At 49.0% G+C, this 25,000-nt stretch overlaps 1 protein-coding gene and 1 long non-coding RNA gene across 7 annotated transcripts in view; both read right to left on the reverse strand.

Moving 5' to 3' along the window:
* The window catches only part of LOC116223178, a 103,494-nt gene extending 91,725 nt beyond the window's left edge, over positions 1–11,769 (reverse strand). Inside the window, exon 1 of one of the 2 annotated variants that reach the window (XR_004164953.2) lies at positions 11,577–11,768. This is a non-coding gene — a long non-coding RNA (uncharacterized LOC116223178). Of the gene's footprint in view, positions 1–11,576 lie in introns of both variants that reach the window. The other variant, XR_004164954.2, reaches the window with a different exon arrangement.
* A 2,987-nt stretch (positions 11,770–14,756) lies between these two features.
* The window catches only part of zswim8 (zinc finger, SWIM-type containing 8), a 42,006-nt gene continuing 31,762 nt past the window's right edge, over positions 14,757–25,000 (reverse strand). For 3 of the 5 annotated variants that reach the window (XM_031578631.2, XM_031578629.2, XM_031578633.1), the window contains 9 exons: positions 24,642–24,864; positions 23,149–23,438; positions 22,137–22,360; positions 21,295–21,786; positions 20,763–20,940; positions 20,000–20,170; positions 19,396–19,515; positions 17,425–17,603; positions 14,757–15,099 (listed from right to left, as the gene is read on the reverse strand). In XM_031578631.2, the coding sequence (XP_031434491.1) occupies positions 14,896–15,099; positions 17,425–17,603; positions 19,396–19,515; positions 20,000–20,170; positions 20,763–20,940; positions 21,295–21,786; positions 22,137–22,360; positions 23,149–23,438; positions 24,642–24,864 (2,081 nt within the window). In that variant the 3' untranslated portion in view covers positions 14,757–14,895. The remainder of the gene's footprint in view (positions 15,100–17,424; positions 17,604–19,395; positions 19,516–19,999; positions 20,171–20,762; positions 20,941–21,294; positions 21,787–22,136; positions 22,361–23,148; positions 23,439–24,641; positions 24,865–25,000) is intronic. The other 2 variants (XM_031578632.2, XM_031578630.2) reach the window with 1 other exon arrangement.

Here is a 25,000-nt window from a genome sequence, read left to right on the forward strand (position 1 = left end):
TTTTGTGAATGCTGGCAGAGAGAGAGAAAAAAAGGAGGAGGGGGTAGGCGAGAGAGAGAGAGAGAGAGAGCGAGAGAGAGCTCCCTGTGCCAGAGTGCTGGCTGCAGTCATCCCTCACTGTCAGACCCGCCGGGGGAAATTCTCCTCGAGATGAAATTCTTCATCCTGCTCATTGGCAGCCAGAGAGGGAACCACAGGTACGGCGTTCGGATAAACAACACACCGGACAAGCGGCACAGCTGCAGGGGCACCGCACGGTGCCGCGAGGCACAGCCTGGAACCTGTGCGGCACGACAACGCGACCCAGACGGGCACGACACAGAGTGGCATAACACACCTTCGACAAGACAACACACGGCACAGTGCGGCACAGAACGACACAATGCAAACACAGAGCAGATTAGCACAACACGAGTGACGCCAGGATCACACAACACAGTATGGCACAGTGTGGCACAGCGTGGCAGAGCAGCATACAGGCACAGTGTGGCACAGCATGGCATACAGGCACAGTGTGGCACAAGACAGGCAGAGCGGCATACAGGCACAGCGTGGCACAACACAGGCAGAGCAGTATACAGGCACAGCGTGGCACAAGACAGGCAGAGCTGCATACAGGCACAGCGTGGCACAACACAGGCAGAGCAGTATACAGGCACAGCGTGGCACAAGACAGGCAGAGCTGCATACAGGCACAGCGTGGCACAGCGTGGCAGAGCGGCATACAGGCACAGCGTGGCACAACACAGGCAGAGCAGTATACAGGCACAGCGTGGCACAACACAGGCAGAGCGGTATACAGGCACAGTGTGGCATAGCGTGGCAGAGCGTGGCACAGCGTGGCAGAGCGGCATACAGGCACAGCGTGGCACAGTGCAAGGACAGAACAGCACCAGACATCAACTCAACACGGGGTGGAGGAGCCAGACATGGTGCAGTAGTTCAGCAAGGAACATTTCATATGGGCCAAGAACCGCCTGTCAGCACAGCTCAAGCCCTTTCTGCCTGCTGAAAGACTAAATAAATAACTGGAATTCTAGCCATTATGCAATGGGGTGCAGAAGTGAATTGTAAGCAGAAATGCCTGGCAGTCGACTCGAGAGCCTTGAGTGAGATGACTAACATCAGCGGCAGAGTCTGACGTGGCGGTTTGGGGTTTGGGGTTTGGGAGGGGGGTGAAATGAGGGGAGCAGAGAAGAGAGGAGAGGAGAGGAGAGGAGAGGATCTGCTGGTAATGATTAACCACAGCGCAGGGACATAGCTCACTGGGACACACAGCCCAGAGTGTGTGAGAAAATGACAGTTGTGAACGCAGAGCAAACGCCGCTCAATGGATGCGGAGGAAAACATCAATCCAGCCCCACAAATGCCCCACCACGCCACTCACAAAGGCGGCATTAGCGGTCTGAATGGCCGCCGTAACAGGGATGATGAGCTAAATCTGGTTGGGCGGGGGGGGCGTGCTCGGAGCTCGAGGCGCAACATGAGCGAAGGGAGTTTCTGCTTGGACGTCATTCAGTTCTCAGTCATTCAGATGCCTTTCTTGTTGGGGTTTTATTTCCATAGGCTGAAGGAGGAACTTGAGGGATTACGCCAAGTCAAGAAGTAACGTCACACTCGACTGGAACCAACAACAAGTAAATTCACTCATTAGAACAAAAGCACCTCTTCCTCTTAACACAGATGCAATTTTAAAAGAGACGCACACACACACACACACACACACACACACGAGTCTAATTAAAATATTTTCTATCGTTCTGAGAAATCTTCTCATTATTGGAACAAAAGAGCAGTGTCGGAGAGACAAGCCCACTCTCCTCTTCTGACACGTCTCACAAATTGGAGGAGGGCTTAAGAGCTCGGAGGTTGCTAATGAGGTTCAATCCCGTTGACAGTGGCCTTCTTTTATCTCCTTTCCCTTCTTCACGGGCCCTCCCTCCCTCCCTCCCTCTCTCCATCCCTCCATCCATCCCTCCCTCCATCCAGAGTGGCGCTGATTTACAGTAATCCAAGAGGCTTTTTCATGGCTGTCCAGTCCGCGTTCCGCTTGCAATTACTGGCCCAGAAAAGGCCGTGACTGAGTGGTGCGACACACACACCAGTCCAAACAGGCCCGAGGGGGGGAGTCAGGGGAGGCCCACGCCGCTGTTATCTGTTCAACTATGTCAAGGGCCAACGAATAAATATTAGTTTAATCTTATGTCATGGTATTTGTTTTACACGATCAGTATCAGTGTGCGTCTGTGTGTCTGTATCTCTATGCGTCTGTGTGTGTGTGTGTGTGTGTGTGTGTGTGTGTATGTATGTTCATGTTTCACACTCGATTAGCCGTCACATTTTGACCTGCACATACACACAGGGGCTTGGGTCCCCCTCCCATTTATTTTAGATGCGTCAATTCTTGACTTGGTGGGGAAAAATGTACTCATGCCGTCTCAGTCAACAGTCAGACTGGGTGATGGATGAGTGTGCAGGGAAACCACTTAGGCCGACACACACACACACACACACACACACACACACACACACACACACACACACACACAGGCCAAACATAAACACTGGGCTAAGGTTGTTGGCACACTGCAAGTAAATCTACATTCATATTCAAACGACAAAAAATGCAGTAGTTCTGTGTGTGTGCGCGTGCACGCCTGTGTGTGTGTGTGTGTGTGTGTCAAACAGCTGTGTTGGTCAGGATAGGGTTGTGTAACAGCACCTGGACCTTGCAGACAGAGGACACAGCAACGTAACAAAACACACATGCCCCAGGCAGCCTGCCCACACACACACACACACACACACTCACGCTCACACACACACACACACACACACACACACACACACACACACACACACTGAATACTAGAGGACAGGGGTAAGGTCATGTCGGGTGGTCAGCCATAGAGGAAGAGCAGCCAGTCCAGACCCCTCCTCTACATGTCTGTTTCTCTCTAATAGGCTAGCCCTCCTTTCCCCCCTTGTGCTGAGGTACTGGCTTCAGTGGGCTGAGCTGTGTATCGAGCAGCACAGAGCCAGAACAGAGCTGTGTATCGAGCAGCACAGAGCCAGAACAGAGCTGTGTATCGAGCAGCACAGTGCCAGAACAGAGCTGTGTATCGAGCAGCACAGTGCCAGAACAGAGCTGTGTATCGAGCAGCACAGTGCCAGAACAAAGCTGTGTATCGAGCAGCACAGTGCCAGAACAGGGCTGTGTATCGAGCAGCACAGTGCCAGAACAGAGCTGTGTATCGAGCAGCACAGTGCCAGAACAAAGCTGTGTATCGAGCAGCACAGTGCCAGAACAGAGCTGTGTATCCCAGCAGAACAGAGCTGTGTATCGAGCAGCACAGTGCCAGAACAGAGCTGTGTATCGAACAGCACAGTGCCAGAACAGAGCTGTGTATCTGAACAGAGCTGTGTATCGAGCAGCACAGTGCCAGAACAGAGCTGTGTATCTGAACAGAGCTGTGTATCGATCAGCACAGTGCCAGAACAGAGCTGTGTATCCCAGCAGCACATTGCCAGAACAGAGCTGTGTATCGATCAGCACAGTGCCAGAACAGAGCTGTGTATCCCAGCAGCGGCGTGCCAGAACAGTGCTGTGTATCCCAGCAGTGGCGTGCCAGAACAGAGCTTTTGTCAGACGGGATCCTCACTCTGATAATGGCCCAGCTGGAGGATTACAGACCTGAGGGGAAAAGAGAGGTTTCACCTCTTGAACAGAGATGCATCCAGCGCTCAGAGGAAACAGGCGGTGGAGGCGTGGGGTGGGAACACAATCTCTTTATACGTGTGTGTGTGTGTGTGTGTGTGTGTGTGTGTGTGTGTGTGTGTGTGTGTGTGTGTGTGGTGGGAACACAATCTCTTTCTGAAGTGGTCAACTAGGTAAGAGGAGCCAGACTGAAAAATTAGATGGTGTGGAAGATAGTGATACCACCGAGTCAACCAGCCCTCTCTGTGTACACGTGTGTGTGTGTGTCTGTGTGTGTGTGTGTGTGTGTGTGTGTGTGTCTGTGTTATTGTGTATGCACCAGAGGGCTGTTCATTTGTATGACAACAACAACCACACAGCCAGACTAGCGTCAAGGATGACTTCACTCGAAACAGTCTGCGAGAAACAAAAGAAAAAAGAAAAAAACAAAGCCCAGCGGCAGCCAATGAACCGGCAGTAATTGAGACGCTCAAGTGGACTAAAACTCCCCCTCCTGTGATTATTGGCTGTTTGTGTTTGGCCCCCGGCATTAACAACAACAGCAAACTAACTCAGCAGAGCTAGTGTGCCGTGGCCCATCACGTAGCATACGGAGACTCTGCTGAAACACTCAACGTTGTTTTCTGTTATTCTTCCTACCCCCCCGAACCCCTAAAGTGAACTTAGACGCTCATTTAAAACTGCTTCCCTGCAGAACAACAGTCCTGCCACGCTGGCCACTTAATGTGATGAACGGCCGTCTGAGGTCATATTTCTGCGACCTCCTGGGGCTCGTAGACGGAGATAATAGTGCGGTTACTCATCAGCCTGGTCGCCACGGCACGCTGCCGGCTCCCCGAGGTCTCGGCCTGGTCGTGACGGTCGGACACCTCCCCGCCATAATGGAACTGTTGATGAGGCTGCCGCGGGAGGTAGGAGAGCTACAAAGGGCTGAACCTGGAGTGACTGTTACGACACACACACACACACACACACACACACACACATTTTTAATGTGATCCAACTGGTTCTGAATCAGAAACCTTCCTGAAATGTTGTTGAAGAAAACAAGATAAAGAAGGAGGAAGCAATTCAGTATCCACAACGTGCACCTGTGAGAGGCTTGAAAATGAGACACGTTTTCACAGATCATCTTGAAAGGTCAAAGTGCACTTAGCTTAGCTGTCTACAGTCGAGGAAGAAGGGGAAAAAAAAAAAAGGAAAAGAAACGATTAATCTAATACTGCCGTTACAAAAATGTTTTTCCCTGCATTTACTTTGAAGTATCATCCTACAGCTAAGACCCCCCTACTCTCTGTGTCTCTCTCACACACACACACACACACACACACACACACACAGAGTTGTGCATGCCGATGAATAAGTCTGCAGCAGGCTTCATTAGCATGCGTTACACTTGGGTTGGGTTACAGGGAGCGCGTCGCTTACAATCACCATCTAGTCATCAGCAAATGGCATTAGCGTGATTAAACAGACTTGGCAGCGGAGGTTGGAACAACAGTTCCATCCATCTTTGCTTAGCAAGCCAACTTGAGATAGGCTGCTTTAGGGACGCTGACATGACATGAAGAAGGGCTAAGAAGATGAAGAAAACTAAATCAATGCGCTGAGATTTATTGACTACTACACCATTTTGGATTGTTTAATGCGATATCCCCAAATGACTCCAGATATTTCTGAGGCAGTGTATTCCCAGCTAGACCTAGACACACACACACACACACACACACACACACACACACACTGCCTTTCTCAGAGTCGTGCCACTTCCCTCAAGGTTGTCATACCGTTGTCAGCTATGGAGCACCAAAGAAGAAAATCCACAACTCGGTATCACACAAAGACTTCAGAGTGTGTAACAAGCACTTAGCTAGCTAAGCTTGTGCAAGTGCTCAATTATATACAGCAAGAGATAAATGCTCCGGCGCGAAGATAAGACGAGTTTAATTAACCATCCACAGAGGTAAAGACCAAACACAGCGGCACGCTGACAGGACCTTAACATCCAGGCCCACGGAAGGCTTTTAAACCATTCAATGAACCCGCATGTTCAGATGTGAGTGTACACGGCAATCATGTGCTGTCTCGGGTACGAGGCAGAGAGAGAAGTGAGAGAGTTAGTGCTGGACCAACTTGATTCTTTGTTGCTTCTTCTCTCCAAAGCTTTGGAAAGAAGGGATTCTTCGTGTAGATCTTTTACACATGCAGCCAGGGAAGGAAGGTCTGTGAGGGCCACAGGTGAGAGGGATGAGTCTGTGAGGGCCACAGGTGAGAGGGAAGGAAGGTCTGTGAGGGCCACAGGTGAGGGATGAGTCTGTGAGGGCCACAGGTGAGGGATGAGTCTGTGAGGGCCACAGGTGAGGGATGAGTCTGTGAGGGTCACAGGTGAGGGATGAGTCTGTGAGGGCCACAGGTGAGAGGGAAGGAAGGTCTGTGAGGGCCACAGGTGAGAGGCATGAGTCTGTGAGGGCCACAGGTGAGAGGGATGAGTATTTCCACCTGTTGGGAAGACACGGTGACCTCATAGACGCAGTAAATGCTTTGAGCCATGCTCTTCACCTGGACACAAACACACACACACACACACACACACACACACAGCAGGAGTCTTACTGCCTGAAGAATGGCAAACTAACCTTGAGGGCAGCAGGGCCGCTGTGTAAGCTAAGCCAACTACCACCATTTCCACCGCAGCTAAGCATCTCTTTGCTTCTCTCTCTCTCTCTCTCTCACCCCCACTCACTTTACCCTCACCCTCCATTTTCAGCAGGTATTGCTCCAGAGCCCAGAGCCAGACGCTCCACCATATCACCCCCTCAGCAGGGCTCATCTCTGGGGGGCTTCCAGGCACCGATACGGAGCTTAGCACCAGGCATGTCTGCATGGAGGTGGTGCGATTGGTGGTAGTGGTGGTGGTTGGGCGTCCCAGATGATCATGTTTAATTGAACACAGCACCCGGCTCCTGTGCACCGTCTGCATCAGCAGGAGCCCAGGAGCGCGGGGCTAAGCCCACAGACGGCGGGAGAGTCTGTGTCAGGCCTGCGCGGGAATTCAATTAGTCACACCCAACACCCAATCTTATCCTCGACGTGCAGCTCCGTGGGAGGAGAGCCTAGGCAGGCAGAGCGTGAGACTGAGGAAGAGGAAGAGGAAGGGGGGGGGGGTTTGTGAAATGGAAACCAAACAAAAACAATCTGACACAAGCTCTTAGCCCCGCTGCGCTGTCATGGCAGTGAACTTGGACGAGGATGAGTCGCTTTCAAAAGGAAAAGCCCAGTTACACCGTGACTCAGAACCTCCACAGTCCGGTCCCGTCGCCCCATAAGCAGTTCTGACTTCTGGACCTCAGCACGTCCACATGAAGAGCCATCTCTGGCCTTCCGTCTAACTAAAGCCCCTCACCTCGCCTCGCCTCGCCTCTCTCCTCAATCCTCTAAGCCGCTCTGAGGGGGACGATGACTCAGAGAGCAGACACAGACACACTCACCAGGGAGCCTCAGCCATATCCACACAATTCAATATAATCTTATGCATCATCACCTACAAATCTCTTCCTCTCCCTCCCTGTGATGCACACAAAAAAAAAAGACAGGGACTGATCCACATCTGATCACTTACTGTTGAGAAAGAGAGCAGTAGCTTTCTTGCTAATGAAATAATAATAAAAAAAAAATCTACGAAGAAAATAATTGCTCGACACACACACGGGTGAAAACAGAGATAATTGGCACTTTTTGCCCGCAGTTGAGAGATAGATGACCCTGCCTTTCAGAGGCCAATTCTAAACACGGCGCCAGAGCTGAGATTAAACCGACAGGGCATTAGCGGCTCAACCTCCCCTGACCAGAGCCTCTGGGATCACAGCTACAGTGCAAGACCCCGCAGCCTGATGTATTTTATTAATAACAGTAACCTGTTACACCCAGCCCATACTGACCTTGCGTAAGACAGAGCAGGACCAAGGGAGTCTGGGAATGAGAAAGGGGTTGAAACGGGTAAGGCTTCTTCAGTCTGCGGTCTAATGGAGGTGACTACTGAAGTGCGTATGCACACACACACACACACACACACACACACACACACACACATCACCGCGTCAGTTTATAAAACCAGCATCTTGTGTGGAGCTGTCAAGCTTTTATTCTCGAGCTCTGCAGAGAACATGGAGATAACACCGGCCTCTGGTTTGGCCTTATGCAAACAGACACACACACACACACACACACACACACACACACTTGTGCACGTACACACACACGCACCAAGGCTGCGGCATCCCATAGAACACCTGTCAAACCTGAGCTCTCAGCTCACCTAACAAATCCTTAATCAAATGCCATCCACACCGTCCATGGATATCGCCATCACCAGGGTCGGGGCGGCGTCTCCTGTCTAACTGTGATGCCATCTCTGTCAGGTGCGCGTCTGGCTCAACCCATGACATCAGGCTCCCAGGAGGCCAGTCACATGATCATGGCGATCATCCAGCTGGATGGTTCCCTCCAAAACCGTGTGAAGGAGCGTGAGATAAACACCTCTGCTATGTCTCTGAGTGGACGGAATGAATTTGAGCTCGCGACGAAGGCTAGGTCACTGAATGCACCAGCGGACAGATTGATTGTTAGGCACCAATGTGATGTTTAGCGTTTAGCGTTTACACACACACACACACAAACACACAGCAAGAGCTGGATGAAGAGGACTCTTAATCAGGCATTCCATTTGCATTTCCTTCCTGAGTGGTGTTGCGATTAAGCTTGTGGAATTCCACCCCCGTTGACATCAGTTCCCCTTCGACTTCACGGATAGGCAAAAGACAGGAGAGAAAGCGAGAGAAAGGGAGGAAGGTAGACAGAGAGAGAGAGAGAGAGAGGGGGAGTTCTGGAGAGGGGGAGAGAATGGAAGAGAGAGAGAGAGGGAGGTAGAGAGAGTTCTGTAAAGAGAATTCTGGAGAGAGAGACAGAGAGAGAGAGAAGGCCATTTGACAGCTCAGTATAAATTCTCCTCTTATTAATAGTGTGGCCCTGGGTAACGCTGTCTGGGTGTGGGGGGGGGGGGGGGGGGGGGGGGGGGGGGGGGGGCAGGAGTCATTCCGAACATCTCTCTGGCATTTAATGCATCTCTGTGGCACCTCTAAATATCACAGACATTTCATTAACCAGCACAGCTCGGTCTCGGGGTTGCAGGCCCCCGCAGTGGGAAGCATGTGCAATTTGTGCACTGTGTGTGTAACATAAAATGTCTCTAATAAGTCACAAAGAGCCTACTCACATGGTGCTTTAAATCACCCCGCGGCTATCACAATTAGACACAGAGCCTCTTTTAAAAGGTCAAACCAAATGTGTGAAATCTTAAAAAGTCATTAGCTGGAGATTTGTCTGAGAAAGAGACAGGGAGAGAGAAAGAATGATTATGGGGATATAAAGAAGAAAAAAAAAGAAATGCATGAAATCTTAAATTATTTAAGCGCACGGGAAAACTAGAAACAATGCTTGCAAGCAGACACATCTATCAGATGCGATTCTTCTGTGGCGCAGCTTCCAGACCAAGCCTGTGCAATAGCAAGTACCTGTGTAGTGAACTCCATCATGTCAAAAACACTTTCACTTATTAATAAGCCGTCTGTCACCCTTTACATGGAAACTTAGACGAATTTACAGCACCACTTCAAAACTACAACATTCTGCACACTGGAGGTGCACATGAGCCGTACCAACCATGCAGAGAATGCGGCTTGAAAAAAGGTCCATCTTTTCATTAGGAAGCAGCTTATCCAAGCCATCAGGAGTATACTCCAAGGAGAGAAGCTATCTTGGGCCTTAAAGATCAATGCTAATTGGGTTTTCCCACTCTGGAAGGGAACGATAAAAGGGCCTTGGCAGAAAAACGAACCAAGCAGTAACAGCTCACCATCCCTTGACTGCCTCGCTACCACCTTGCGTGCGTCATTTAGCTTATGAGGTGCAGCCGTCATTTTAGAGGTCAGGAGACCAGCGAGAACAAATAAATCACCCCCCCCCGTCCACAACTATGAATTAAACAGTCAATCCACAGTCTTATTTTATGTCGGTTAAATTACAGTTGCCACATTCTCATCACTGTTGCTTTATAAAAGCCATTAACTGCCACAAAAGGCATTACTATGGTAACTACATTACATTACTATATCCTTCCATTATTATTATAGGCACCGTCACGCCGATACCACTTAGACTCACTGTGGGGGTCGCTTTAATTACAATCTGAATGTAGGGTATGATTCTATATCGCGCAGAGATGTAAAACTTGCATTCAATAACCATGTGGTTCTTTCTGCATTGAATAAGTATTTCATTCCGTGTTCCAAAACACATAAATATGTATTCCCAACGACAGAGAGCGGAAGTTGCAGGCATCTCACGATTGTAATCAAGTCCTTTAAACGAAACAAAACGATTGTTGTGCTCGTTGTGACATTATTCCATGTCTCGAACAGGTTTTTCTTACTCATTTTAACAACTCACTCATCAAATAAAACAAACAAACCTTTTACAAGCCCAGCACATTATGTCAAGATGTTGCCTATGCAGTACATGCCCAGGTTATTGTTCGGGCGCCAATCTACAATGTGTCTTTTTAAATAATTTTTCACTAGGGGAACACATAGGCATATAGACAACGTGGTAAGTATGCACATTTACCGTTTTGTTACCAAAAGATCGAGGTGTTTAACGTTAAATTAACGTTTCTCAGTTTGATTATGCATACTATGCGTTGAAATAACAAACCTACAATACAGTTAATGTATATGTAAAGCCAATGAAAGCTGAGGTCAAGTAAACCTTTCTTTTGAATAACACCAGAAGTTACAGGGTAAATTTGTGTTTTTAGTCCATCAACATTATACAACTTGCTAGCGTCAGCTAACGTTCGCTAGCTAACGTTATATCTCGCCGTAACTTCACAAGCTAGTCAACGTCAGGTTAGCCAACTTGCATCACAAACTTAAAACAACATACTTAAAATACTGACCCGAGGGACAGACAAAAACAGGTGCAAAGTTCAAATATGAACGGTGTGTGATTTTAACTCGTATCAAACAACGTTATCAGTCTGGAGGCTCATGGTCTGCAGCGGTTTTATCGTACTTTCACCAAAAGCAAGTTAACAGTTACTTCAAATCAGCACTCTCCAGTGTTGCAGCATTACTTCAAGTTAATTTGTGCCGCTAGCTGGCACGTTAGCCCTCATTAATGCTAAAATAACTTGCTAACTTATTTAGAAGTGGATTTACCTCAACCCTTTTGAACACGTTTGATTGCAAAGCTAGTATTATTTACGACGTTAACTTAGAACACACAACTTCACGTTAGTGAATAAAGTTGGGTTGCTGAAGTTACGCTCGCGCTGATAAGATATGGTAGGAATCACATAAGCGGTGTGATGGTGCACGGAATTAGGGATAACTTGACAACGGAACTAACGGCACCTCTAGGATGAAAGGAAACTTTTGTTGACTCTTATAATGTGTCAGCGGTTACCCACATTACTAGCAGCCTTTGCTAACCACAACAGCAATACATTTCTTGATCAGGTAACTTGGCTAGCAAGATAGCTGCCCTTTAACATTAAAGGAGGGAAATGGGAAGCCGGCGCTCTTGAATAAAGCCACTATAACACCAATACAGCAACCCTAAAATAAGACAAGCCTTGGCAATGGGGTGTGCTAAAATCTGAGAACCCCCCTCACACGCAACCGAACAGTCTTCTTGAAATACCGTGGTTCGCCAACCGGTTACAAGCACCAAACATTCAAATGTGGCTAGCTACTTCGAGATGTTAAGGGCATCAACACACATTACATTAAATAACACTTACTGGGTGGTGTTTCTCACAGACAGCTATCCAAACACAGTCAGTCAAAGATCGGAAAATGTGAAAGTTTGAAGTCTTGTTGACAGCATCCTTCACAGATCCGCCATCTTCATTGAGCTGGCTATTGATGTTGCAGGCTCGCGACTCTCTACTGAAACTCAGGAGCAAACCATACTGGGAAAAAAGAATGGGGATATACTTTGACATGTGATACTTAAAATAAACTACTGATAAGACAAAGGCACAATCAGTATATGTTATATGTATATTTTCAATCACTGATCCATATTTAAGTCATTAAAGGGGAATGTCATTTGAAATAGTATTTTAAAATATAACAAGATTATCGTCAACCCCCACACACATCACCTCTTGGTGGTCTTGCCGAAGCGGGAGCACCTCCTTTCGCCTTTTTTTTCAGGTGAGGGGCACCCGTTCGTGCAAGTCTATGAGGGGCGCCCTGAAGGGTCCGTGGGTAAATACCGAGGGAAATGCTTTGGACTTCACACCCATGACAAGCAATAAAAAAGGCAGCTTGCATGTAAAGCCACATGGTTAGCAGTGATTCGATAGTAGGCTAATTGCAAAACTAAGTTAGCTAAAGTTTAATCATATTAACACACATAGCCATGTATTTACAGCTCATTAGCTTCTGTAGTGGCCTTTTGGTTGTCCTACTATCGAGTCAATATATTTGGCTTATGCGAGACAAAATATGTATAAAAAAAGTAGTACTACGCTGTTGCTTAACGAAGACACACATTTTCTTATAAGGCCGATCGGTATGATCGATCTGGTCTGCATCATCATAATTATGTAGGCCATATAAAAATGAGATCGGGAGTTTTTAAAACAGTGGCATTTAAAACCACTCTGGACGTTCGTAAATACCACGGTAGGAGCAAACTGACGGTAGACATCGAAATATATGCCTATACCGCCATCTAGTGTTGAATATATTGTTTAGCCTACTGGTCCAAACTATAATCCTATTAATCCGGTAATGGCAGGTCAAAACCCATCTAAAATGCGGGACTACAATGAAAGGTAAAGAAACACCGGTCACCTACCACATCATCAGAACCTCCTGATAAGCCGACATGACAAAATTAAGTTAATTTGAACTTTTTGCTCCTCTTTAAATGTTGGGTTTATCTACACTTATCTAGTTTAAACTGTATATAAACATGTAAACACTTAAGATTATCTAGGGTTATTCATAAATAAGTGAGTCTACTTCTGTTATTGGAAACCGATTTCCCCCTAAATAGCCGGTGATTTGATTGTCAGTAAGCAAAAAAAAATAAAACTGTTACTTTGTTACACAGAGAAAGGGACTCAACTGGTCTTAATTTGTTCAGAATTGCAGGTGGAGTAGATCAATTCGACGAAGGCTTATTAAGTATTTCCACCATTTCTAGGGCCAGCATGCTTTGCACCTAAATAACTACAATGCAACATCACTCAGTCAAAAACCCAATAGCAAAACTTGCCCCTCTAAATTTGAACAGATACATTTTGAATAAACTCCAAATTAAGGCCTAAGTGAAAAACAGAGGGCAAGAACACACTTAAACAAGACCACATAGTGTACTGAATTATCTTTATTAAGTAAACTCTACATTTCAATATTGCTTTATGTTTATCTTTTTTTGTTTTGTTTTTTCTTCCTTATCCTAAATTACATCCGCTTGCAATCAGCACAGTTTTTTTATATATATTTATATATATACTTTTTCAATCAAGCTACACTTTGAAGAATACAAAAATATCACAGTACATTTTCTACTCAGTCATTCTCCACCAGTGAGTTCCGAGGAGGGGGCTGAGTCTAACTTTGAACACAGGAATCTGGCAATGCCCCCTGTTGCAAAACACCTGACCACATTTAAAAAAGAAGAACAACATGTGGCAGACTGACAACAAAGGGCAGAGAAATAGAAAAAGAAACAGATAAAGGTCAGAGAAAGCAGGATGAAAAAAAAAAACAACACTGAGGAGTGAAATAATTAAAAAAAAACCTCAGTTACAAGGGGTGGACTAATGGCGGTACAACCACCATTCTTTTTTTTTTTCAGTGGAGAGAAAGAGAACCAGAAAAACTTTCTGTCAAAAACTGGACAGATAAGAAAGAGCCGCCAAGAAAAATGGGTGGCGTTTGGTCCAGCCAGACTCTTATGTTCCAAGACTGTAGACTCGCCTCCCGCGGGTGATTGGAAAGAGGCGCTCACAGGGCACTCATATGTAGCATTCGCTCCTCTCAGCTCAAACAGCACTCCGCACACACACCATTTCTATACAAAATATCAAAAACAAAAAATAGAGGAAAAACAACAACAAAAAAAAAAAAAACCATCAAAAGAATCCTCACCCGTACTCAAGATAATAGTTTCATATTAAACTTTTTTTTTTTTTTTCCTTCTGGATGACTAACAAACATTGTTTTTTTTTTTTCTTCCTTCCTTCTTGTTGTTACATCATTAGACGACCCCCGAGTTGAAATTCTTGATGACCGGGGCGGAGAGCCTCTCCTCCGGGACAGAGGAATGTTGCAGTATGAATCTTGACGTATAGTGGTTTCGTTAACGTAACCAACCAACCAATATTGACACATGGATAAACTCCGATCCTTAACTTTCCGGGAACTACCACATTTACAAGCTCCACCACAACTGGGCTCTGGAGGGGGGGGGGGGGGGGGGGAGGGGGGACACGCAGGGAGAGGGGGGGGTGAAGGAGTGGGGACACGCAGGGGGTGGGGGTGAGGGTGAGGGTGGGTGTTTTTGGGGAGGCAGAGCATCCACACAGTTGAGAGAGAGAGAGAGAGGACACCTCGAGCAGTTTGGCAGACGAACTTCAAGGAGTAACTTTATGTTACATGAAGAAGAAGTCACACGAATATTAGACACAACAGAAGGGTCGGAGCAACAATAATCATAAACAACAAAAACACTAATAATATAATCAGTCCGGGCTCCCTTCGCTGTTGGTGCCTCGGGCTTATCTGCCAGCTCCACAAGGCCCCAGACCACCAGTGGCATCATCATGGAGTCTTACACGACAGGACGACAGGAGAGTTGGAGTGGGGGCTCCGTGAGTTGGGTGCGCCCCGTGAGCTGTGTTTATGACCAGCTGGGGGGGGGGGGGGGGGCACAGGAAGGGTGGGGGGCGGGGAGCCTGGGTCGGGGGGGGGGGGGTTTGTCCAGGTCGGGTCAGGGTGGGATAAGGGGCCCGTGGGAGCGGCGAGCAGACGTGTCTCTGTGTCCCGGTGTCACGGCGGTGGTGACGATGGTGGCGGTGGTGACAGCGTCTCCGGGGGAGGTCAGGGGGAGAAGGTGGCCATCTCCAGGGAGATGCGCTGCCACAGCTCCTTGGTCTGCTTGCCGCGCTTCAGGTTCTGCAGCACGTCGGTGAACTGCATCATGCCCACCGGCGTCAGGCAGAAAGCCCCGCGCGCGCTCCTGATGATGTTCACAAAGTCGTCGTAGTCCGCCGGCGTCAGATGGATCAGCCGGTGGTGGATGTACTGAGAGGGACACAGAAACAAAGACATCAGCACCTCAACTGAAAGCAGCGCCTTGGGTCAATATTATTCAAAAATATTCACTCTTCCAAATCAACTCCTGTCAGCTTGTCTACACAATGTCCATTAAAACTGGAATTCTTTAACAACAGTGTCCCAGCTCATTCCCAATGTCTAGTAACAGGAGGCTGAGCACATCGAGAGCGGTTGAGGGTTCAGTGTCAAGGAGGAGTCGGGATGGAACTAGAAACCTTGAAATGTATAATACTGCATCCTCACAAGCACAAGAACATTATATTTTTTTTGGCACTATCCACACCAGCAGCACAAGATCACTTTCCTCCTGGACACCGACACTGTCCAAATCATTGCACTCTGTACAATAGGGTCAGACCCTTTCCTGTATCTGGAAACACTCCGTGTGAATACGTTCTCCCTATGTGTATGTATATGTGATTTATGTATGTATGTCGTTGAGGTGTATATGTGTATAAGCTACTGGATGACCTAAATTTCCCTTGGGATTAATAAAGTATCCATCTATCTATCTATCTATCTTTCTATCTATCTAATGCAATGCCTGGCGTAAAATCTGCCCAAGGTGAGAGGGGGTGTGTGTCAGTGCTGACCACGGGGCTGGGCCCTGGTGGAAACGTGCCCCATATGGAAAGCATTTCCCCTCACAGCGCACTTCGGAAATGACTCAGTGTCGGTCACAGCACATTTCCTCTTTAGCACAACCTTGGGATACCTAATCTGACTGGCTGGAGTACACACACACACATGAGCTCCCTCCACCACTGTGCTCAAGCTGCGTCGGCAGCAGGGCGACAGGAGGGAGAGAGTATTCAGTAGAGTCCCCCCCTCTCTCTCTCTCAAGGGATCTTAGACTTCTGTTTTTGGCTGAAACCATGGAAACGGCTGGCTCCTTAACAATTACCAATCAAGCGGAAGACAAAAGGTGTGTACACGTGTAATTCTCACGCCGCGGTTAATCAAAATGAAAAGTGGTGTTGTATCCACTTCAGAGTATCAGCCTTCGAAGAGTCTTCCAACTGAATTTTAACCAGGACAACTAAGGTCTTGGCCAAATAAGGACTGAGTGAAACTGACAGAGGGGGGAAAAAAAAATAAAGTATGGACGAAAGAAACAGAATGGATTTTGTGGGTGTGGGTGTGAGTGTGTACTCAGCGTGTGTCTGAGCGTGTCTTCAAATGTGTGTGTGTGTGTGTGTGTGTGTGTGTGTGTGTGTGTGTGTACTCAGTGTGTGTCTGAGCGTGTCTTCAAATGTGTGTGTGTATGTGTGTGTGTGTGTGTGTGTGTGTGTGTGTACGCTGCTTCTCAGCCAACAGCTTTGGCACTCTGATCTGGCAGTCAGATCCTGTTAGATGCCTTCACATCACGGCACACACCAGGCTTGGAACACACACGGAAGGCTCTAATCTTTGGGATTGAATGCTCTCGCCTTCATGCACAGTTTATGCACGTGGTGTGCCACGCCGACGCTCCCGTCTCCTCTCAGGAAAGATGTCTTCTTCCAGTCGCCGCCCTCTTCCCCAGAGCTCCCACTCATTTCATCACATTAAAGTCAAGCTGATGTTCGGCGCGTGCAAATGAGCGTGCTCCGATACTTGGGAAGACTATACGGAGACTTTAAAAGATCTAAATAGAGACGAGCAATGGACACGAGCCATGGAGACGAGATTAGGATGAGATGATGAACCAAAACAAACTGACCTACTTCCACACCTTCCTAATTTGGGCGTGTAGACTCAACACTGAGCAGCAATTGCATAAATGGTTTAGCTAGCTGACACACACACACACACACACACACACACACACACACACACACACACACACACACACACACACACACACACACACACACACACACACACACACACACACACACACACACACACACACACAACGTTTGGCTGTTTCATTCAGTATTTAAATCAAACTAATGCCAGATATCAAGCTGAGAGGAGAAGGAATGAGATTGCGGGAATCCTCGCTTTGGTGGCTGTTTGAGTGTGTGTGTGTGTGTGTGTGAGGACACATATCTGTAGTTACTGTCTGTTTCTGTGTACACCATGCATACATGCAAGGCATTGGGGATTGTGTGTGTGTGTGAGTCTGTGGGTGGTGGAAGGCAAGAAAGCCTCTGTGTGTGTGTGTGTGTGTGTGCGCGCTCGTGTGTGTGTGTGTGTGTGTGTGTGTGTGTGTGTGTGTGTGCGCACTCGTGTGTGTGTGTGTGTGTGTGTGTGTGTGTGTGTGTGCACGCTCGTGTGTGTGTGCGTGCGTGCGTGCGTGCGTGGTACCTGTAGGTAGGCCTGCTGGCAGCGCTGCACGAGCTGATGAAAGGCGGGCATCCGTAGGTGGGCATGAATGTGCGCTGGGTTGAGCCGCTGCAGAGCCTCCATGATGATCTCCTGCAGCACGAACGGGCTGAGCACGCCTTTGGCTGCTCCAACGCAGAACTGATACACGTAGTTCACACCTGCAGCCAGAGAGAAAGAGAGAGGGAGGGATTGAGTGTGTGGAGGGAGAGAAGGAGAGTGAGAGAGAGAGAGAGAGAGAGAGAGAGAGAGGGAGAGAGGGATTGAGTGTGTGGAGGAGAGAAGGAGAGAGAGAGAGAGGGATTGAGTGTGTGGAGGAGAGAAGGAGAGAGAGAGAGAGAGAGAGAGAGAGGGATTGAGTGTGTGGAGGAGAGAAGGAGAGAGAGAGAGAGAGGGATTGAGTGTGTGGAGGAGAGAAGGAGAGAGAGAGAGAGAGGGATTGAGTGTGTGGAGGAGAGAGAGAGAGAGAGGGTGTTGAGTGTGTGGAGGAGAGGAAGGGAGAGAGGGAGAGAGGGATTGAGTGTGTGGAGGAGAGAAGGAGAGAGAGAGAGAGGGATTGAGTGTGTGGAGGAGAGAGAGAGAGAGAGGGATTGAGTGTGTGGAGGAGAGAGAGAGAGAGAGGGATTGAGTGTGTGGAGGAGAGAAGGAGAGAGAGAGAGAGGGATTGAGTGTGTGGAGGAGAGAAGGAGAGTGAGAGAGAGAGAGAGAGGGATTGAGTGGTGTGGAGGAGAGAAGGAGAGAGAGAGAGAGGGATTGAGTGTGTGGAGGAGAGAAGGAGAGAGAGAGAGAGGGATTGAGTGTGTGGAGGAGAGAAGGAGAGTGAGAGAGAGAGAGAGAGGGATTGAGTGTGTGGAGGAGAGAAGGAGAGAGAGAGAGAGGATTGAGTGTGTGGAGGAGAGAAGGGAGAGAGAGAGGAGGGATTGAGTGTGTGGAGGAGAGAAGGAGAGTGAGAGAGAGAGAGAGAGGGATTGAGTGTGTGGAGGAGAGAAGGAGAGAGAGAAGAGGAGAGAAGAGAGAGGGATTGAGTGTGTGGAGGGAGAGAAAGGAGAGTGAGAGAGAGAGAAGAGAGAGAGAGGGATTGAGTGTGTGGAGGAGAGAAGGAGAGAGAGAGAGTGAGAGGGATTGAGTGTGTGGAGGAGAGAAGGAGAGTGAGAGAGAAAGAGAGAGAGAGAGAGAGAGGGATTGAGTGTGTGGAGGAGAGAGAGAGAGAGAGAGAGGGATTGAGTGTGTGGAGGAGAGAAGGAGAGTGAGAGAGAGAGGGATTGAGTGTGTGGAGGGAGAGAGAGAGAGAGAGGGATTGAGTGTGTGGAGGAGAGAGAGAGAGAGAGAGGGATTGAGTGTGTGGAGGAGAGAAGGAGAGTGAGAGAGAGAGAGGGATTGAGTGTGTGGAGGAGAGAAGAAGAGAGAGAGAGAGAGAGAGAGGGATTGAGTGTGTGGAGGAGAGAGAGAAGGAGAGTGAGAGAGAGAGAGAGAGAGAGAGAGAGAGAGAGAGAGAGGGATTGAGTGTGTGGAGAGAAGCAGAGAGAGAGAGAGAGAGAGAGAGAGAGGGATTGAGTGTGTGGAGGAGAGAAGGAGAGTGAACACGCATTGGGGGGGTTGGTGTAGAACAGGCGGCGGAGGATTAGCGCAGAACAAAGAGAAAAGCTTGAATTGGTAATCAGTCCGGCGGAGAGAGAGCTCTGGAGTCCTGCTGCGAGGCCAATCCCGCTCTTTAAGATCTGCCATAAATGTTTGATGCCTCCAGCTCGTAAAATAGATATCAAAATATCAATATCTGATACCTGTTTTTCTCTCTACCATTTCATATTCTGCTCTACTTTGCCCACAGTGGTAGTAAACTTGAGCTGGTTCATGTTTTATACAAAACACCTCGTTACTTTTTCAGCATACAGTGATGGATGTTGATAATGACACATAATTTCAAGCGAGTTCCCACAATGCCCTGCCGCTCACCCAGACGGGCTGCCAGGCCCAGGAGCCACTTGACGTCCTCGGTGTAGGGGGGGCTGCGTGAGAAGTTGTTGGGGTGGTCGTTGTGGGCCCTCCTCCCCAGCATCTCGAGGGCCAGCATACCTGTGCGACGGAAGGAACACACATCCGAGATGTCACACCATCAAAACATCTGCACACCAGCACCATGTTGTTTAGAAGAACGTTCTGAGCGTAAACGCTCTTTACATTTATAAACAGAGCTCCCTTTCATTTGAAAGACTATTTTGTACTATGCTGAATTAGGAATACAATGTACTCATAAACTAACTCAAATGACAGCTCATAAATGTATCAATTCATTACAAGAAGAGTACCAAAGTGTCTTGATACATTGGAGCCGGTAAATGTATGTGTTTGATGAATAAAATTTGACTAAAATATCACAATTAGCCTCCTGGATTGTTCTATGGTATCATTTAAGATTTCCGTATTTGATTCTCTTATACACTCAATAGTATGATAACTATTTTAGGTAGCTAGCCCTGAGAGAAAGAAAGAAAGAAAATAAATAAATAAATAAATAAAAACAACACCACCCTCAAACCCCACCCTCCAATTCACTCACCAACTCTGTAGGCGGAGTGCAAGTAGTGCAGACCCTGCGGGCTGATTGGCTGGCTATGCTGTTCGTCTTCCATGGGGAAGGGTGCACTGACCAATGAGGTGGGCTGGGGGGCCAGACCCTGCATAGCGGCTCCCTGAATAGCCTGGATGGTGGAGCCTGCGTGTACCCCGCCTGTTGGGAACGCCAAAGATGACGGGACAGGGAAAGGAGAAAGGGAGAGAGAGGGAGAGGAGAGAGAGAGAGAGAGAGAGAGAGAGAGGTTGAGAGGGAGAGAGAGAGAGAGAGAGAGAGAGAGGTTGAGAGGGAGAGAGAGAGAGAGAGAGAGAGAGAGAGAGGTTGAGAGGGAGAACGAGAGCCAAGACCTCCACTGTGCCCACATCAAAGGTTCATCACGCTCTGTGCCTCTGCTGTACACTCGAGAGATCTTTTATTTAGAAGGAACGTAAAGATAGATGAGTGTTGTGAAGACAGAGTGCTTGAGTGCAGGTAAACACACACAGGGCTATTGCTTTCGTGGCTAAGAAAGCTGAGAGCTGTGGCATTCACAGACCAACACATCAAATACAAACCCCGTTTTTCACAAAATTACGAACATTTCATTTTAATATATATCCTCTCTATTTGTTCAGATAGTCCACCTATATTTAGAATAGCCCATTTTATTGTGATGATTAAAAAATTCTACAATAATAGTAGAGAGGATTTTTTACTTCCAGTTATTATTTCTTTAGTCCCATTCACACTCGCAGTCACTCATACTCACACACACCTGCCACGGTGGTGCCGAGCGGCAGCCCCGTCTCGGTGTGGTACGGGTGGACGGTGATCTGGGTCATGGACGGCACAGAGACCCCGGGGAAGGTGACCGCGGTGGCAGCCATCGGGGGGCCAGTGGCCACGGAGAACGGGTACTGGGCACCAATGAAGGCTGGGTGCATCCCCTACGAGAACACACACACACATGAGAACACACACAAGGAGCAGAGCAAGTCATCACATTGGGGGAGTACTTCGCAAGTCACTTTCGTGCACAGTTAAAGTGAAGGACTCACTTTCATCATGTATGTTTGGGAGGCGATGGAAGACTGTTTTGAGAGGGGAAACATGTTTTCTACATATATGCACGCATACTAAGCACTTCACCCTTTTTGTTTGGATCGTTTTCCTCAACCGTGACAACTGTGCATACCAGACCACCAAAACCACACACACACACACACACACACACACACACACACACACACACACACACACACACACACAGTGTATACCAGTCCACCAAAACCAATGCTCACCTGTGGATATGCGGCTCCAGCCACGGGGAAGACAGCGGGGCGCGGCACGTGCTGCAGAGGGTGGCCCAGGTACTGCGAGGTGCAGACGGTGGGCAGGTGGGCCTGGATGGTGGTGTACGGGTGCAGGCCCTGCGTGTGGGCCATGGCGCCCGGCGGCAGCGCGTGCGACTGGTAGATGGTGGAGCCCACCGAGATGACGGGCACCACGGTCGCCGCGGTGACGGAGGCAGTCACCGCGGTGACGCCCTGCTGCTCCATGGAGCCGCCCCCGTCCATCATGACGCAGCCCGTGTCCTGCTGCCTCCGGGTGGAGCCGCCGTTGGCCCCGCAGCGGGTCGGAACCTCCCTCTGGGACCCGGAGCCGCCCCCGACCGTCTGCTCGTACAGCCAGTACCACTGGTGCGCCACCTCGAACAGCACCTCAGGGTACACGCCCCCACCTTTGGCCGCCTCCTCCACCGCCATGCAGGCCTTCTCCAGCATCAGGTTGTCCTGGAGGAAGGTGAAAGGTCAAAGGTCAAGGTCACATGTACTGCATTGAGGTGCTCTCAAAGTATGTCTTCCATTTCAACTCTTAAACAGAGTCAGACCATTAGCTAAAATGACGGACCGGATTCCAACTCACAGCTTCTCCACACAGATGATATAAGGTTTGGACATGTGACCTAACTGATAGCCAATGAAAGACCTTGAATAAGTGTGGGACCTGATGCTTAGGCATCCTGCAGAACACAGCCTAGTGAATCCAGCACAGATGGAGACTGATGTGGGTAGTGTGTCTGTGTGTCTGTGTCTGTGTCTGTGTGTGTCTGTGTGTGTGTGTGTGTGTGTGTGTGTCATACCTGCTCTTTGCACTGCACCAGGGCTCTCTGGATCTCGTTGGGGTTGAGTGCGTGAGCATGGGGCAGGCAGCTCAGAGCCAGCTCAGCCGCCGCGCGCACCATGTTGGGGTCCCGGGCCCGCGACGCTCGATCTGCCAGCGACGCCACCTCGGGAGGGGTGAGGTGCCCGTCCCAACACTCCACCAGAATGTTGAGGGCCGCACTGCCGATCTCCATGGCTTGACCTGGAGGAGATAAACACAACAACACAGCGTCAGCAGACCAGTGGGAAACACGTCACCATGGAGACAGCAGACCAGTGGGAAACCATCGGACTACTGCCTGGGGTGGTTTAGCCTCGAGGTTCCTTAAGACAATGTTACTAGTTAATGGCTCTGCACTAATACATTAAATTGCACTGAATTGAAAATGGAGCAGGAATTGAAAATGACAGCACAATTAGTCCAGGCCCCTCAGAGAGGCTAAGAGGACTGAGTGCCATTATCTCATGACAACACCACTCCGACTGCACGACTATCCACCCTGTGGAGCTTTTCTGTTCTCTGTCTCTTAGCGACAGCCACAGCGACAGCCACTGCTAGCCATCTCGTCTCATTAGCTGGCCTCTACGAATGAGTTGTAAGGGCTTTCAAAGTAGGCGCATCCAATTAAAAACCAGACTGCATCCAGACCAGACCAGACCAGACCAGCTCATCTCCTGTGCAGCCCTCCAAACCACAGCTTGTGGGTACGTTGTCCTGTTGCCTACATTACACTACAAGCACCTAGACTGGTCACTGACCAATATTATAGAGATGATTTATGCCCCAACATCAACATTTTTTTTTTCTTTAGTTCAGTTAAAGCTTAAACCAGAATTCTCAACGTACAACATTCATCTGAATATACACACACACACACACACACACACACACACACACACACACACACACACACACACACACACACACACACACACACACACACACACACACACACACACACACACACACACACACACACACACACACACCTGTGATCCAGGACACATGGGAGGAGTAGGTTCTGGACAGCCAGTTGGGCGAGACGAAGTTGTGCAGGCCGAGCGCGTACAGGCCGATCTCGAAGGCACAGAGGTGCAGGTTGCGGTGGGGGCCCTGGTGGCCGCCGCTGGCCGAGGGCTGTGTGAAGATGGACGTGGAGCTGTTCCCGCCCGCCTTGATCAGCACCGTCTTGGCCAGCTCGAAGTAGAAGTGGGCCGCGGCCTCCGAGGGCTGGTTGGGCACGTGCGGGGCGTGGCACTCGGGGCGACGCCCTTTGTACCTACAGGAGCACGACACAAGACACACACACACACACACACTTACACTCGTGTTCATCTGGGTTCATTAAGGCTGCGCTGGGTTCCACATACGCCTAATACAGTTTGATTGCAGAATGATGTTGTAATATGGCACTGCTAGGGTAAGACACTGATACAGGATGAATTCAAATAACGAAACGATCTGATGAATTATCTTTCACAGCACAGCTGATGTCTGATTAATACCTTCCTGCGTCTCATCCCAAACTCATTGTTTCATGAGTAAAATATGACCCCTTTTAAATGTCTAATGCTTCATTAGATTAGATAGGTACCACAGTTTGCACAGAAGGCAGGTTTGTCTTTTTAGATAACGTTTCACTGTTTCAATCAAGTGACCGCCGAAAGAGCAGACCAGTTATTGAAGTGGTGAGTGAGTGACCATCCGCCGCATGTCTCATTAGGTTTACAGAGAGGTGGGGCGAGTCGGGGTATTACTGCAGAGAGGTGGGGCGAGTCGGGGTATTACTGCAGAGAGGTGGGGCGAGTCGGGGCATTGCTGCAGAGAGGTGGGGCGAGTCGGGGTATTACTGCAGAGAGGTGGGGCGAGTCGGGGTATTACTGCAGAGAGGTGGGGCGAGTCGGGGCATTACTGCAGAGAGGTGGGGCGAGTCGGGGTATTACTGCAGAGAGGTGGGGCGAGTCGGGGGTATTACTGCAGAGAGGTGGGACGAGTCGGGGTATTACTGCAGAGAGGTGGGGCGAGTCGGGGCATTGTGTGCGCCACACTATGTAATCTTCTTCCATGCCCTCGGTGAACACTGCATAGTGAATGCAATCAAATTCTTCTTTTTTTTCCCACACACAAATGTGCGATGCCACGGCAACCAGGACTTGTGCACATGGAATTGGATATGTTCATGTGCGCGCTGCATCCATGCGGACTACGGCAGTCAAACCACGGAAGTTGGAATTTCAAAATAAAAATAAAAAAATTCCAATGTCCTTGGTTCAACAGGGGTATCGGTATAATATGCCCATGGGTATGAATAACCCATCTCTGCCACACGTTTCTCCCAAGGCCAAGGCAATGGTGGTGCGTCGGGAATCTGCAGTGTAACATGAATATGAATGTCTGAAGGAAAAGTGCTTAGATGTCTTTAGTGATCACATGACACGCCGCTCCCTACAGCAACGCGCTCCTCTCATTGGCTCCCACTCACCTGCTGGTGTCGGTGCTCTTGGCTCTGGCCCCTCCCCCTGCCCGGCGCGAGCCGCTGGAGGAGGACGAGCCCAGCGAATCAGAAGAGGAGCTGCTGATGCTGTCGCTGTCCTGGCCCCGGCCCCAGGAGGCGGCTGCCCAGCCCCCGCGTAGCGGGCGTCGGCTGAGCGTCGGGGAGCTGTCGGAGGTGGTCTCTGGGGCACTGCTGTCGATGCTCGCCATGCCTGCGGAGAACAGGGGAGAACAGATGTTTTTTCTCAATGGCTACACCACTTCATCAGAAGATCTGTATCAGAGTTTTTCAACAGATAGTTCTGCGTGAGCGGCAGATGCATGGCCTACTGTACGCGAGACTGAAGT

The sequence above is a fragment of the Clupea harengus genome, chromosome 13 (genome assembly GCF_900700415.2).
Source record: "Clupea harengus chromosome 13, Ch_v2.0.2, whole genome shotgun sequence".
In the NCBI taxonomy this organism is placed as follows: Eukaryota; Metazoa; Chordata; class Actinopteri; order Clupeiformes; family Clupeidae; genus Clupea; species Clupea harengus.